The 15,531-nt window shown below is 39.0% G+C and overlaps 2 protein-coding genes across 2 annotated transcripts in view; one reads left to right on the top strand and one right to left on the bottom strand.

The window, feature by feature from the left end:
• Window positions 1-4,511: 4,511 nt before the first annotated feature.
• LOC103136453 (uncharacterized) lies at window positions 4,512-11,269 on the top strand. Its single transcript, XM_007549719.2, has 7 exons — window positions 4,512-4,769; window positions 7,153-7,342; window positions 7,435-7,510; window positions 8,251-8,401; window positions 8,480-8,812; window positions 10,372-10,461; window positions 10,561-11,269. Exons 1-7 carry the CDS (start codon window positions 4,715-4,717, stop codon window positions 10,626-10,628), a joined length of 963 nt encoding a protein of 320 aa, XP_007549781.1. The 5' UTR covers window positions 4,512-4,714; the 3' UTR covers window positions 10,629-11,269.
• Window positions 11,270-13,034: 1,765 nt separating this feature from the next.
• Window positions 13,035-15,531, bottom strand: part of ubn1 (ubinuclein 1) — a 10,065-nt gene continuing 7,568 nt past the window's right edge. The window contains exons 10-13 of the mRNA XM_016670313.1: window positions 14,061-14,144; window positions 13,845-13,988; window positions 13,732-13,782; window positions 13,035-13,645 (exon numbers count right to left, since the gene is read on the bottom strand). Of these exons, the coding sequence (XP_016525799.1) occupies window positions 13,246-13,645; window positions 13,732-13,782; window positions 13,845-13,988; window positions 14,061-14,144 (679 nt within the window). The 3' untranslated portion in view covers window positions 13,035-13,245. The remainder of the gene's footprint in view (window positions 13,646-13,731; window positions 13,783-13,844; window positions 13,989-14,060; window positions 14,145-15,531) is intronic.

Below are 15,531 nucleotides of genomic sequence, written 5' to 3'. Positions count from 1 at the left end.
TCAGCAGAATGGGCAGACATGATGGATGGAATACCTCTGAAGTAAAAAGAAAAAAGAAAAAGAAAGTGGATATCTCTGAAAAAGAAACACTTGAACTGATGTGATACAACAGAACAGGAAGTGAACCAGTGTACCAAAAGGTAAACTGGTTCAGGAATCTTTCTGTCCCTCTGCGAGTCTCCGTTCATTTCCTGTGAAACTTGTGCGACAGTCGCTTAATTATCATACCTCTGAAAATAAAACGAAAATTGCTGAGAAAAATGTAAAAGAAAGTACAATAATGCCATTGCAATACAGTACTAGAAATGGGCTGCGGTTCACGTAGTTCTACTGTTTGACATCAGTTTCATTAGTTTTTGCTAAGAGTTATGTTCCATGTTCCGGGTTCACTACTGTTGATGATTGGAGCAAAGATCACACTTCCCTCCTGCGCTACCATTGAGGGAGTTGTAGGCGGCATGGCTACAGCTGCAGGTTGCACAGCTGCAGGTTGCGCAGCTGCAGGTTGTGCGGCCGCAGGTGAGCTTTCAGGTGCGGTTCCAGAAGAAGAAGTGGTGGAGGACACAGTACTCAATTTTTCTGCACTTAAAAAAATAAAAAAATCAGCTGATTACTGCACAGACATGGCAGAGGGTGAAAGTGTAGCCAAAAAGGGAATCAAGTAATCTCATAATCACCTGGATGTACGCTCAACAGCTTCTGTGCAAGATCATTCATTTGTTGTTTCTTCAGGACGGCCACAGCAACCGTCACAGCAACGTCTTCTGTGTAGTTCTCTATCATCTTACTCACTGTTTTGGTCCGCTCTGCATCCTCTAGGTAAGACAGAGGTATCGGCTTGTAACCTTCCAGCTTGTGCTGTTTCAGATGCCACTTAAATTTCCCGAATTCGTCCTTATTCAACTGTTCCAGACAGTCCAGAAGCAGCTCTGCGACAGTCATGTCTGCTCACTAACAGAAAACAGGGGATATTAGTTTTCAGGTTTCTTTAGCAGTTCAGCAATATTATTAGTAGTCGCATTAACATTTGTTTCAGGTATTATTTTCTAGCAAAAACTGCTTTAATGAAATAAATGAGGCCCATTTCATACACACAAGCAGCCGTTTTAAAGACTGGAATACACTAAGTTCAGTCTAAAATGCTTCTTGAAGCCTTTTCTTCAAGGCTTCAAGAAGCCTTGAAGCCTTCAAGGCTTCAAGGCTTCAGTGTTTTAGACTGAACACGAAGTTCAGTCTAAAATGCTTCTTGAAGCCTTTTCTTCTTTTGTAGTTGTGCTTAGTTAATGTTGTGTTTTTACATTTGTGCATGTGCTCTGCCCTTCAGGGCCACCATATGAAAGTGTCAGTTATATGTAAAAAAAAAAAAAAAAAAGGTATCGTCCAAATCTTAATCAGCAGATATACTTTTTAAAGATCGGCGAGAAAATTGCAAACAGTGCACTCCTGGTTCAAACGTTGTGTCGAGTTTGTGAATTTAGTGGAATAGCCCTTTAGTGAGTCAGTCTCATGTAGCGATAGCCCCTGTTACGTCAATCCGCGTTTCCCCATCAGATACGGTTCCCCCTTCGTCTTCTTGTCGCTCCGCCCCGCCCACGCACGGCAGGGGGCGCTGGCGGAAATTTTTACAAAAGGGGGGCGCTGGGATTCCTTTGGGGGGCGTTTGGTCGAAGGTAAACTTTACACCTTAAATGCACAACAATACCAGTTTAGACTTTGAGCAACTTGTTAAAATTGTATTGTGTAACATTAAAACATGCTTGGCTAGAACTGTATCGATGGCAGCTCTTCTTCTATTCAGTGTTTGTAGCTTCTTGGCGCAGCTCCTTTTTCCTGCTACTAGTAGCTTCACGGCATCAGTTCAGCGTTACACCAGCTGATGACGGTGCTGTGATTCACTTTGTCTGGTATTTTTGTACATATTTTTTTGGCAGTTCTGTGATCATGTCAAAGCATCAACTTATATTAAAAAGTGTTTTATTTCCGTTTGAAAGCTGCCCGCTTCCATGGAAGGACAACAGAAAATCGCTCTTATAAACATGTTATTACTAAAATCACGATACCCTCACTTTCCATCCCTCTGAAAAATGAACCCATTTAATAAAGAAATCTCTCCATGGGTGATACCACGATAGTGAGCGTTCATTTTATAGCGTTATCACTGGAGCTGTAAGTGGTCCGGAATGAAACGGGTGTGATAGAACAACACAGCACTTTTAAATTTCAATAATCAGAATACCGCAATTGTTCCCGTTGCTTTAAAAGGTTTATGTCAGTCTGCCTTTTCCCCATCGATACGCTTCCCGGCCGCCCTGCACCTTATGGGGTTAAAAAAAAGAAAAAAAAAAGAAGAAGAAGAAGACGCGCACATTGCGCAAAACTCTGAAACAGGAGAAGCGGGACATAAAACGGAGCGACGAAACAGAGAATCCGACGCTGAACAGTGAAAAATCAACACATGATGTGAAACATGACGATTAGGCGGCGCAGCAGGTGATGAGTGAAGATTACTGATGGTGAGCGTCAATAAATGATAAAATAAATCTAGCAACAGGAAAGAAACTAAAGTGGACATAGCAATAAACCAATAGAGGATAATACTAATCAAAGGAAACTAAATGACACTCCATGACACTTTCAATTTGACTCATTAGGATTTGATTAAGAACCAGATTTGTTCTTTGTAATTTCTGTCCAGTAAAACTATTAATCTATAAATCAATAGACAGATCTATATAAAGATATAATCTATGTTTCTGTCTCATATTTGTATGGCATTAAAGGAATTGGAACTTTTGTTTTTCCACTGAAAGCTCTGGTTTGCACAATAAATGCCATGTGGGTTAAATTTTATGGATGATACTCTGATGTCCCATTCTCCTGAAGGCAGCACAGAGCTGCACCACCAGAAACTGACAAACACTAAAGAGAAGAAGAGCTATGATTAATGTAGTTACAGTTATATCCATGTTTTAATGTTGCAGAGCTCAGTCGTTTTGCAAATAGTTCAAAGTTTAAACTGGCATTGTTGAACATCTTTTATCTGGCCATTTTGTGTAATATTGAACAACTAGAAAATGGCACAGAACAAGAATATTTTTCCACTCTGATTGGCTGCTGTTAGGCCTACCGATTTTAAGTTGAATGTTCATTGGATTTTTCGTAGAGACCTGTGAAAATAATTTCTATTCCCATGGCTTTTTTGTTCTCTGGGAAATTATTTTGATGATAAATACAGAAACAAGCATAAAAATCAAAACATCTACAATAGTGATAGTAATATTAATAATAAAATAATAGTCAGTGCAAAGTAGCTTACAAATTCTTTGGTGGGGGACGCCTCAAAGGAAAAAAATAATAAAAATCGGGTCGTTTTTACGTACCTCTGCGTCAGCACCACTGGACTGTCTCTGTGAAAGGAGAGCGCGCGCGCAGCCACAGGCAGCTTCTTAAAACAGTCTTAAAACATCCTGACAAAGTTTCCCCGTCTGCCTTCAGCACAACTTGTTGCTCCGAAAGAAAGGCCCGTGGCAGTTCACGCAAAAATATGAATCTATACCGCTGGCGGTATAGAAAAGGAAATGGCGTCGGAGGATTTTTCTTTTCAAGTTTCGGTTTTGAAGAGCAAACAGGAAGTCACATTACGTGGTGAAGAGGGCAAAGAGAAGTTTGACTGGTGATTACACCAAACAGATATAATATCATAGATAGATAGATAGATAGATAGATAGATAGATAGATAGATAGATAGACATTTTTGCACATTCTTGTGGACCTGTAAAAAGTAAAGTTTAACTTTTTTTTTTTTTACTTCAAATCTAAAACGTGTAGCATGCTTTTCTAATCGGCTTGTACAAAGAGTTCTTTGTACAAAAGCCTGTAAGTTAAGGATCAGCTGAAAATGTTTCTGCGTACGTGTTCTGATGAACACGTCTGCTTAGGGCATGCAGCCAACAGGAGGAGGAGCTTCATTTTTGTAGGCGGGGCTAGGCTCACCCAGGCATTCACACAGCTGAATGGTTGGCATGGGAGATTAAAGGATTTCTCAAACTTGCATGAATTAATCAAGGCAACACCACATGAATGTTTTTGATGAGGGAATATAATTAGAACATCATGTAAAGCTCAAGAAAGTAGATTTTACGAGTCTGAACACACAGCTGAACCCAAATATTCCCAATAAAATCAGTGAACCATAAACCATTAGAGTATAAAACAATTTGATGTAAGAGGGAGAACTGCTCTGAGAAGGTGTACTTATATCTGCATAGCGCACATTTGTGTGTGTGTATGTGCGCGCGCGCACGTGTGCGTGTGTGTGTTTGTTTGTTTGAGCTGATCAGCTGTCCAGCCTGTGTATCACTCAGAAATACACTCATATGCTAACTCAAATCTTCCCCTCCAGTGCAATGCTGTAGCATTGCACTGGATTATTCTTGACCCTCCCTTCCTTCCTCTCCTGATATACCAGCAGAGAACGCCCAGGGTGGCTTTCAGAGCCACAGAGCAAAAGGAACCGCCTGATCATCAGTCGCAGAACAAGCACACACACACCCATACACACACACACCCACATTTTCATAAAAAGCCCGAAGCACCCAGTTGTTTTCTCAGAGCTCTCGGTACGTGGTCCCAGTCAGCATCATCCGAGGATCGGTTTTCAGTTTTTCCTTTTAGCAGAAGCAAAAAGCCTCGGAGTGAGGGAACTCAGGGAAGGATGTGTGCAGCTGGATGGTCGCTAATGCTAGTGCTGATTTGCCTTGTTGGCTCAGGTGAGTTCAAGAAGCTTGGGATGAGCAAAGTGAGAAGGAACTGGACAACATTTCCAAGGAACAGGACAGATGATGAAAGCATAAGATCTGAAATGGGGATTGTTTGTTTTGGTTTGGTACACATCAAAAAGATCGGGTAAGATGCACACACTCATAACAGGACTCATAACAGGTGGATGACGTGTTGACTTCAATGTTGATTTTAAGTAGAGCAAAAAAATAGAAACTGCAACCATAAGAGCTTAAATCAGAAGTGGGTAATATGTACTGTATTTCTGGCCAAATATGAAAGCAAAACTATCTGTAAATATGTCTGAAGGATATTTAATCTTTAACTTAGAAGTTAAGAAAAAGAGTCAGATTGTTTGTGAAATTGACACAAACAAATTGAGTCAATTTCTCCCCTAACTAGGAGTTATGTGCCTAACTTAATGGATTTTAAGACTAAAAATTAAAATCCAGAAATTAGTAAATCAACTGACATATTTTAACTTTAAATTTGTAACCTTTACGTTATTGTTAAATTTGTAGAATTACTCAAACAACAAAAATGGGTCAATTAATCAAGTTTATTTGGATAGCACATTCCAGCAACAAGGCAGTTCAAAGTGTTTTGCATCTTAAAAACAGAAGGATGAAAAGTCATAAAAACAACAAACAGTCACCAATTTGAGGAGACCAGTAAAGAACATTACCTTCTGTCGAGTGCAATCATCAAAATCAGCATTAAGACTAAAATATGCTGGTTAGTGTTTTCATTTATCACGGTTCCAACAGGTGGCTTTTAAATCTAGACTAAAAGGAACTCAGAGTTTCAGTTGCTTTGCAGGTTGGATGTAAAACATCTTTGCTCCAAGAAATGAGTGTATAACTTTATAATGCATTTTTTTGTTTGTTTTTGAATTTGAATCCCAAATTCAAAATAGCTTTATTTAATACAGCCACCTCTGACTGAAATAACTAAAATAAAATAAAATAAAATAAAGATTTCAGTTAATTTTACATAATTTTTCAAGGTCTTTTTAAGCTAAACGGCGCCCCAGCAGGCTGGTGAAGGGGGAATTGGACCTGTATAATCATTCTGACAGCCAGTCCGTCTGCTGTGGGTGAGATCATCAGATAGGAGAACAGTCTCGGGGTTCACTGGAACAATGGCCGATCCACAAAGAGGAGTAGGTTCTTTTGACTTGGGCAGGGTGTCCTTCCTTCCTCAGAGGAACACGCTGGGTGGACTCGGCCCGCCAAGAAACAATGGCTCAAAACAGATCAGCAGAATGGGTAATATTTCACTAGGTGGCAACATTCAGTTGACCCTGGACTTCACTATGCAAAGGCAGGAGATTCTGAGTCATGAGGTCATGCCTCACAATGCCAAAGTAAATAGACGGAGGGATGCATTGTTGTATTCATTACTAGGTTGGAAGTCGGCATTGTAAAGGCTTGTAGAATATAACACGGATGAGCATAACATGACTAACATGGTTCAGTTTGTAGATGTGAACACAGTGGCTTCCTAAAGTATTCACACCCCTGGAAGTGTCCCATATTTTGTCACATTACAACCACAAACATAGTTCATTGGAATTTAGCGGAAAACACAAAGGGATATACAATTGTGAAGTGGAAAGAAAATTATACACAATTTGAAACATTTTTTTTTTTTTAACAAATAAAAAAACTGTAAAGTGGAGTGTGTAAAAGTATGCAATCTTCCCTGAGTCAGCACTTTGTGGAACCACTGTTGCAAGCGTTCCAGGGTTTGTCTCTGCCAGCTGTGCACAGGGAGTGACTGAACATTTTTGCTCATTCTTCTTCACAAAAGCAGCTGCAGCTCAGTCAGGTTAGATGGAGAGGAAACCGATATTTTCAGACCTCGCCACACTTTCTCGACTGGGTTTTGGTCTGGATTTTGACTAGACCATTGCACACAGTTTTTCATTTGCAATTTTCACAGTCGTGTACCTTTGTGTCTCCTGGGTCAAATTCCAATGAAATATATTCATGTTTGTGGTTCTAATGTGACAAAACATGGAAAAGTTCAAGGGGTATGAATACGTTTCCAAACCACTGTATAATTTGGGTTTAAAAAATAGTTTAAAGTTATAGCAATTTTAGTAGATGTAAACTTTGCTAAATGAATCTCTCTATAAATGCTTTTTTTAAGTTCCAGTTAATCTAAAAATAATTTTAAGAAGAAGTTTAGTCTGATTTAATGTCAGTGTAGTAATAAAACTCATTTTCTGGTTTTAACAGTGTATATACCAGGTCTCAGCTGTCTCTACTCATTGTTTTGTGTTTTAAATTCTATTCAAAAATACTTTATTGATCCCAAAGTGAAATTAAATGTTGTTGTAACTCATCCTCTCGCTCTCTGTTTCCTCAGCTTCCTCTTCTCCCATAGCTCCTCCTGCCTCACATCTACCATCTCAGATATTGCCCCCCTCTCCTTCACCAACTGGCCTCCTGCCCTCGACTCTTGGCCTCCCACCCCTGACCTCCACTGGCAGCTCCATGGAGCTGATGGCCACGGCGAGCTGCAGCCTGCGAATTTCGCCTTCAACTCTTGTGGTCAGGTAGAGTCTAAATTGAAAAAGTGGTTCTAAAAAAAAAAAAAAAAAAAAAAAAAAAAAAATAGAACATTTTCCAATAAACTCTCCTGTTTCAGGTTTGGAGATCCAGCCACTGCTAACTGCTCGAAACCAAACCATGGGTATTCTATGATGGGCTGGGAAAAACTACCGGTAAGACAGAAACTCCCTGGCTACGATGTCATGCTAGGTAAAGATGAGACGTCTGGCATTTTAATTAAAAGACAATGAAGGCTTCAGAATTTTAGAGTTTTGAATAAACCATATTAGTGTTTTTATATTTAAGCAGACATGTTTATATGTTGCTGATGCTAAACTTTTACTTGTTGCTTGAATTCCCAAGTAGGGCCGGTCTAAGGCACATGTGATTTTATCGGCTGCTTAGGGCCTCCCCACCACCAGGGGGCGCCCAAGAGCAAAAGGCTAACAAGATAGAATACATATAATTTTTTATAACAATGAATAATACAAACTAAATGCTTTTAAACATGGAAAAAACAATTTCTATATCACTTTTACATTTGGTACAGATATAATAGTTTCATCTCTTCCTGTCGTCTCTATTGGGAAAATATATCAAACTTGTCAACTTGTTTATTGTAAATTCAGTGTTTATCAGCTGATGTTACTTTCAAGTACTTAAAATAATATGGTACACTTAAATATCACTCTGTATTTAAGAATTCATTTTTTTATTTCATTTGGTACTCTTGTAATGTTAAAATCAGTAGCAATAATAATGTCAGTATATATGTGTTACACACAGAATGTAGAGCCTACATTTAGGCCTTTTGCAATAAGAAATCAATTAATCGCACAATAATCCAAACAAGCTCAATAATTTCTATTTGTATGATTTATTGTTTTTCTCTTTTCTCTCTTTCTACCAAAAGGGAGAAACACAGGGAGGTTCATTTTTCACAATGGAAAATTTTCTGGTGTGGAGTGTGGACAGCGTGACTGAATGGAGTCTCAGCCCTGAATGTTATGCAACGTCTGAGGAGGGAGGGCAGTGCAGCAGTTCTCTCTCTGTAATAGTCTACCGTGAGTTCTTTTTTTTTTTTAACCATACGAGAAAATTGAAGGATTTTAAGTTACCTGACCCTCTGTCTGCCTCCACAGACCCACCAAAATCAGTCTCCATCCGGTTTTTGAATCACAGCGGCCCGATGTACGAGAGACAGAAGTACATTCTGCAGTGCACAGTTGAAGATGTCGCGCCCGTGGAAAACCTGGTGGTGACCTTCTACAAGGGACGGACGGTGCTGGCTGAGTTCTGCTCCAACAGGACCACAGAGAGGACTCCAGTGAAAGAGAGCTTCAGTCTGCTCGTCACTCCCTGCAGAGGGGACGATGGAGACCAGTACTGGTGTGAGGCGAAGCTGGAACTGGGGCCTTCGGGACCACAGCAGCCTCCAGCAGAGAGGTCGCAGAACATCAACGCGACAGTCCTCTGTGAGCGAACTAAGCTGAACATCACAACTAAAATGTTTCACACTTTAATTTGATTTTATGTGTCAGAATTACACAAAGTAATGCAACAAATCTGCAGAAAAGAGATACAAGGTTGTTAATGTAATCCGAAAAATGTAAGCAGTAATGATTAAGGTAAAAATACCTAAAAGTATAAGAATCTTGGCCATTTAACAAGTAAAAGGTAACAGTAGATGCATTTCCATAACAAAAGGGCACAAATCTTTCTCACTATTCTGCTAATGCCGAAAAAAAAACTTCACAATTGGGCTGTTTCTAATAAATAAATAAAATTATCACGTGATTAAGCTTGTTTAGGTGACAAGTCAATAAAAATCATGGCAGCGACAGATGTAAACATGAGATATATTCAGAACTCAGTCATGGCTCTAGCGCTTATCACCAGTCAGATGAACGTCAGCGTTTTATTCTGTGGAGCAACCAACAACTTATACCCTTATTCTAGGCGTTTTGGGGAATTTATAGTCAGTGATTTTACATAAGAGCTATGGATTCAACAGGTTGGAATGACACACAGGTTTCTATGAACTGTATGATGCAGTGGGAGCTCTGGTTGAGCCAGCTGCACATTGGGAGAAAAAACAAAAACAAAAAAACATCTTCCTCCTACTACTTTCTGTTGTCTTCAGTGTTTCTGCCAGGGTAACGTCCGTCTGTTGTTCATGACTTGTGATGCAAAAAGGTTTCCATTGCAGTTTTGCGACATCTATTTCAATACGGATAAAATTTTTTTCAAAAACCCACCTCATTGTAGCGCAAAATCTTAATTGAAAAACGTGTTTTGTTTTGTTTTTTCCAAAAAAGCGATTTCGTAATTTCAATTTGTGCACATCTATAGCAAATGGATACAATTACTTGTCAGCCATGAGAGTTAAAAATTTAACATTTGCAGCTAACGCAAGACAAACAGAATAAGGTTTCTTACAGATGAGATTTTTTTTGCAGCATCATGTAGTTTAAATACCGATAGTGAACAGAGGTCACTGTTCTGTCATTCCAGGATAGCTTTGGAGCGCTCCTCTTATCCAATTTTAAAATTATTTGAACTATGCTAAATCTGAGTACTACTCATTAACATCTAATTTGAATACAATTTTGACATCAAGAGTACTTATCAGCTTTAAGAATTGAGAAAAATAACAGTCGTAAAGGAAACAAAATAGTTTAAAAAAACATTATGCGCTGAGTGTTTTACTTTATTTTTTATAAGATTAGCCATAAATCACTGATCAGTGAATTGTTCTAGCAACTCCTTGCTAGAACAAATGAGGAAATAAACAGCAGATAGATCATTGATGATTTGAACATCTCAGAGTACAGAAAAGTTGGTTGGAGTTGATGGAAATGGAACCAAGTAGAGGGATGAAAACCTGTTACATATGACTACGTTGTCTTCGCCTGATCACATAAAATCTGAATAAGATACAGTAAAAGATTGAAATGAGACAAAAATGTCAAAAGATTATGCACGTTTTTGAAACCATGTCAAATCTAAATACCATTTGTTCCTCTCCCTCAAGGGGATCCAGAACATATTCATCCATCCAAGCTGCACATGGAAGAAAAACCTTTAGACTGTGAAGTTCAAAACCAGCCATTAGGAGGAAACGGTAATATTCAGAATTAAATGGGTCGTTTCACCTCCAATGTTTAGATCTTATTCCCCATGAAAAGGAAAGACTTTATATTTATGTCCATTTCTTTTATAGGAACTACAAACAGATGTCGAGGATGCTTCTTATTGATCGCTCTTCTTGCTTATTTGATCGACTGCTAAACCTGAGGGAACAAACCAATTCCCAACTTGGACTGGTCCAGATGTGGGAAATACATCCTAGAAGATCCATCATCAGTCTTCAGTGTAAAAAATAAAATCCCAAAAAATAAAAATAAAGTCCCAATAAAATCAAAATCTACTCTAAAGAAAGAGCCACTGCTAAGGTACATGTTCTGACGGCAGACCAACTCTGACTCAAAATGTTAAATCCCATTTTTATGAATGCTGCTTTGAAGATATTTAATTTTGTGAATTCTGCGTTTCGTTGGACGTTTGTTTTAATTCATATCCAGTGTACATATTTTTTAGTCTGCATTCAAATGTAAAATCTGCCTTCAGGATCAACTTTTCATGTTATTTGTGGCGTGCTTCTTTTAATCCAAGCACTGGTTAAATTTTGCGATGTCATAATGTCAACTTCATTTATGCTATTTGGAGTGTTTGTAAAATACAGAAACTAAACCTCAACAGAAATGTATGTCTCAACTGACCATCTTCCTTGAATTTAGTGTATTGTTCAGAATCAATGCTGCAGCCACCCAGCAGACCCAGGAACAATTTTCTGACCTCCTTGGGGAAAAACAAAAACAAAATAACCCATCAGAAGTCAAAGATGGCTTGAACAAAACCAGAGGCTTTCAATGGTTATTTTTATTTTACGGGAAAAGCCATTTAAACCAACTTGCTCAGTCAGATCAGTAGAATCTAGAAATCATTTAGGATCAATGTCACATCATCAGGCAGACTTACGCCTGGTTCGATCGCAAGATTTAGAAATCTTGACGATTTTCAAAACACAATTAAAAAAAAGAAAACAGATAGTATGACCAAACCTGTACTACCTGTGTGTGGTGTTGAGCAACATGGCAGGAGCAACACACCACACACAAATCCATTTCACTCCCCAACATTCAGGTGCCAAACAGGAAATCTCACAAAATCTCTTGAGTCCAAACATGGCAGTTTGTGGACTACTTTAAAAATAAATAAATAAAAGGATGTCTGACGTCCACTAGATTTTCTGGTGCACCATGAAACCATGTCCATTTAGAATTCCCCTCACTTCACGATTGGTTAAACATCGAATTCAACAGGGCTTCATTCTTGGTTCACACACACCAATACTGGAAGATGTGTGAAGAAAAGCCAACATGTCAAATATCCCTGATGTTGGATGAAAGCAAACCTAATATCCACAGTTTCTCTTAAGAAAAAAATCAGCATAAAATTCTTACCATGTGAACCAGGAACGAGTTGTCAAAAAGCAACTCATCTCTCAAAAAGGAATTTAACAGATTAGAAAGTCAATGATATGCTCCATTGCAAAAACACTTATAAACTCATTTCTACTTGAACACTAGTCCAGACCACAAAGCAACTCACACTACATCCAATCATCCACCTATTCACACACTGACACTGGTTAGCGACATTGTCGCTAACCAGTGTCAGCCTTGCTTCTGACAGAAGCGAGGCTGCCATGAACCTCATGTCTACTACCAGGGACCTTTGACCTCCACCAGCAGACAAGGCAGGTGAAGCTTCTAGCCCAAGGACACAATGACCGAAACAGACGGAGTGAGGGTTTGAACTGGCAACCCGCTGTTTACAGGACAAACTCCAACCACCTTCGCCAGCATATAAAACTTTCCAATATTGGTTAAGTGTGAAGCTATGAGCAAAGAATAAAAATGAATGGTAAACTTCTTGGGTCAACCTCAAACATCTTCAAAGCAACAGCCTTCATTGTGACACTAATCTTAAGCAAACTTATCCAAACCACCGACTGGTTTTAGAAAAGTGATTTGTTTAGACAGGATCCCAAACATGCCAATAGTTGCGTTTCCATTAACCATGCAACTGCGTGATTTGAATGGTTAAGAAACAAGCCAGTTGAAAGGACACTTTTTCAATGAAAGGTTTTAGTGTCAGGATTAGGTGGGGGAGGTGGTCTCCATATTGAAATTGGTTTATTTTGTAAAACTACATGATTTGCATGAACAACCTGATATTGCTGCTGGCACAAACTACAAAAACAGCAGTTTGAGGATGATGGCACAGCATGTTTTTTTTAATGACTTTTCACAAGTAGAAACTTATTCCTGTCTGATTTTAACTGCATTTCTTTTTCAATGGGAAAAAGAATAAATAAAAAAAATAAAGAATGAATAACGTTTTGGGCACACGTTTAATGAAAATACAGCTAACGGAAGCCAGAAAAGTCGAGTAAAACCCTTCACCTATTGAAGTTTGTTCATCTCTTCTCCAAAGTTAACCGAAGGTTGATTCTATTGCCATTTCCACCACATCATGATTACATTAAGATGAGGGAACACTGCGTACACAGAACATCATTCAATATTCTGATGTTGCTCTGCAACAGGTTTCAGCTCTTGAGTCTTTCAAATGTCTCATTTACAGCTTTATTTACTTTTAATAAGGTGAATTACAATCCGACAGCACTGAAGACAAGAGTCACGTTTCTCACAATGTCCAATTCAGAAATGTAACGGTAATCTTTCAATATTTATCAGAACCAACTGAGCTACTGTAAACCCTCAGGAATAACCAGTTTAGCAAGAGGTTCAGGCAATACAAGTTAGCATAAAGGTTAAATTTACTGTCCGTTTCTAAGTTGAGAGACTCCAAAAGATTTGATATCTCCAACCTGCAACAGATGAGGCAAAACAACCTGACTCTCAGGGAAATTGATTGGGCTTGAGTGAGGTGGTGGAGGAGGAAGAGGAGGACTTCTGTTGTCCGTCCCCACATTCCAGGGCTTGAACACTGCTGTCGCCAAGTAGTCCCTGGAGAGAGCGAGGGGCTGCTCACAAGCCAGTGCCTGGTCGGCGAGGATATCCAGGAGGGAACATCCGGGAGTCTCTGGAAGTCCGTCTGCCTTTGGAGGAGAGAAGGAGACAGAGACGCCTGACTCCACCTTCAATTCTTCAGTCCCCTGATTGCTTCTGCACCTGTCTGGACGCTTCTCAGTTTGACAGCTCTTGGCCTTGTTTACTCTGAACATATGAGAACATGCACATCATTTAAAAACAATCTAAAATGATTTCAAACGCAATCCAAAGAGTTTGCTGGACTTTCTTACAGGAGCGAAGCAAAGAGGCCCGACAGCTTCCTGCTCTCCCTCATCAGCACCCTGAAATAACAATGAGGTAAAAATCTCTCATCAATATGGCAGGTTTTAAAATTGCAACAGACCTGGACTGCATCCATCCTTTAGGCCAAAGAGGTTTCACTTCATTGTCAAGCACAGTCTTCATGTACTCTTCAAGCTCTTGCCCTTCTTTCCCCTCCTTTTGACATGTTGCCATTTTCTCCTTCAATAAGAGACCCAAGCAATCTCTGCATGTTATGAAAACAAGCGTTACAAGAATCGTCCACATTTCTCCTCAGATGATCTGTGCAGCAGTCCACCTGATCTCCTGATTCCATTTGAATAACTTCTTTGGAACAGCTTTTCTGGCACTTTTCTCCACCACCCTGTCCTCCTCCGTTTCCCTGAGACAGATTTGGAAAGATGGATATGCTCAGCCTCCAGTTATATACATACACAACATGGTGTATATAGTTTTTCAAAGTTTGGAAAGTTTATTTAAAATCAGTCTTCTGATTACTCTTACATTCTGTGTGCAGCATTAGTTTGACGCTATGGAAGGCCAATAGGATTTTGACTCGGCTACCAAAATGTCAACATTTGTCAAGCAGTAGAAACTGAAATCAGCTTAAATAATGCATTTTGGTGAAAACTTGATTTTGACAGTTTACTTGCACGACTCAAAAAGCTAATATTTAGCTTTTGGGTGAAATTTATGGAAAGTGTACTTTTCCCCATNTTTTAGCGTCACTTGGAAGGAAAGCTTAAAGAAAGGTAAGATCTGTGGACGTGATGCTAGCAAAGCTAGCTGTACAGAGACATGTTGCATCTGCGATGAAAAAAAGTTGTCACTCATGCACTGAATTATTGTGTGGAGGTGTTGACTGAGGTGTAGCATATATGGGACAACGCTGTGACCAAAGTCTGCATTGATATGACATTCAGGAACGATCCGATTCTTCTGGACAGATCTTTATTGATTAAATTTATTTCAGCTCTAAGTATTTAATATCTAGGTGTTTTATGGGAATGTGGATCTTTCAGATCAATTTGAGAAGCAATTTTGATAGGTAAAACTTAATTTTTTTGTGTCACATAGTGTGGGGTGCTGGTCTTGAATTGGTCTGGAGTAGGTGGTCTTGACTACAACTCTGCTACTGGCTCCTTGGTTGCATGTCCTCCCCCACCCACCTTCTTTCCATCCCCTTTCTGTTGGATTTCTTTAAAAATAAATGCCACTAGTGGCAAAAAAAAAAGGGAAGTTCATGCCATGTTAGGACAGGAGACAAGATGTTTCCATCCCTGAAATTATGATGCATAGAATCACATATCTAAGTCTAAACTATGTTACAGAGAGTAAACATAAAAACATGCTTTATCTGTGGCATTGTTCATTAAAATGGCACATTTCTGATGTATTCAAATTAAATACGATCGGTTCACTTAATGATATTGTATTAGGGATTAGGTAATGCATTCAGCAAGTACTTTTAATACCGAAGTATTTTTAAAAGTCAGTACTTTACTTAAGTACAAATGTTAATGTGGTAATTTTACTTTTACTCGAGTACATTTTTGTCTGTGTATTTGTACTTTTACTTAAGTACATTTTTTGAGTACTTTCTCCATTACTGGATGGCAGGGAACATTGCGTACAGAGAACATCATTCAATATTCCGATGTTGCTCAGCAACAGGTTTCAGCTCTTGAGTCCTTCAAATGTCTCATTTGCAGTTTTATTTACTTTTATTAAGGTGAATTACAATCCGACAGCACTGAAGACAAGAGTCA

The sequence above is a fragment of the Poecilia formosa genome, unplaced genomic scaffold (genome assembly GCF_000485575.1).
Source record: "Poecilia formosa unplaced genomic scaffold, Poecilia_formosa-5.1.2 Scaffold32, whole genome shotgun sequence".
NCBI lineage: Eukaryota > Metazoa > Chordata > Actinopteri > Cyprinodontiformes > Poeciliidae > Poecilia > Poecilia formosa.
Note: the sequence above shows the minus strand (reverse complement) of the source record. Positions and strands in the feature narration are given on the sequence as shown.

What these genes read in the sequence shown, in the direction of transcription:
- LOC103136453 (XM_007549719.2), top strand. Translation starts at nt 4,715, where the DNA reads ATGTGTGCAGCTGGATGGTCGCTAATGCTAGTGCTGATTTGCCTTGTT. An exon ending in CCTTCAACTCTTGTGGTCAG is followed by an intron (nt 7,343 to 7,434) that starts GTAGAGTCTAAA and finishes CTCCTGTTTCAG; the next exon opens with GTTTGGAGATCCAGCCACTG. An exon ending in CATCAACGCGACAGTCCTCT is followed by an intron (nt 8,813 to 10,371) that starts GTGAGCGAACTA and finishes CTCTCCCTCAAG; the next exon opens with GGGATCCAGAACATATTCAT.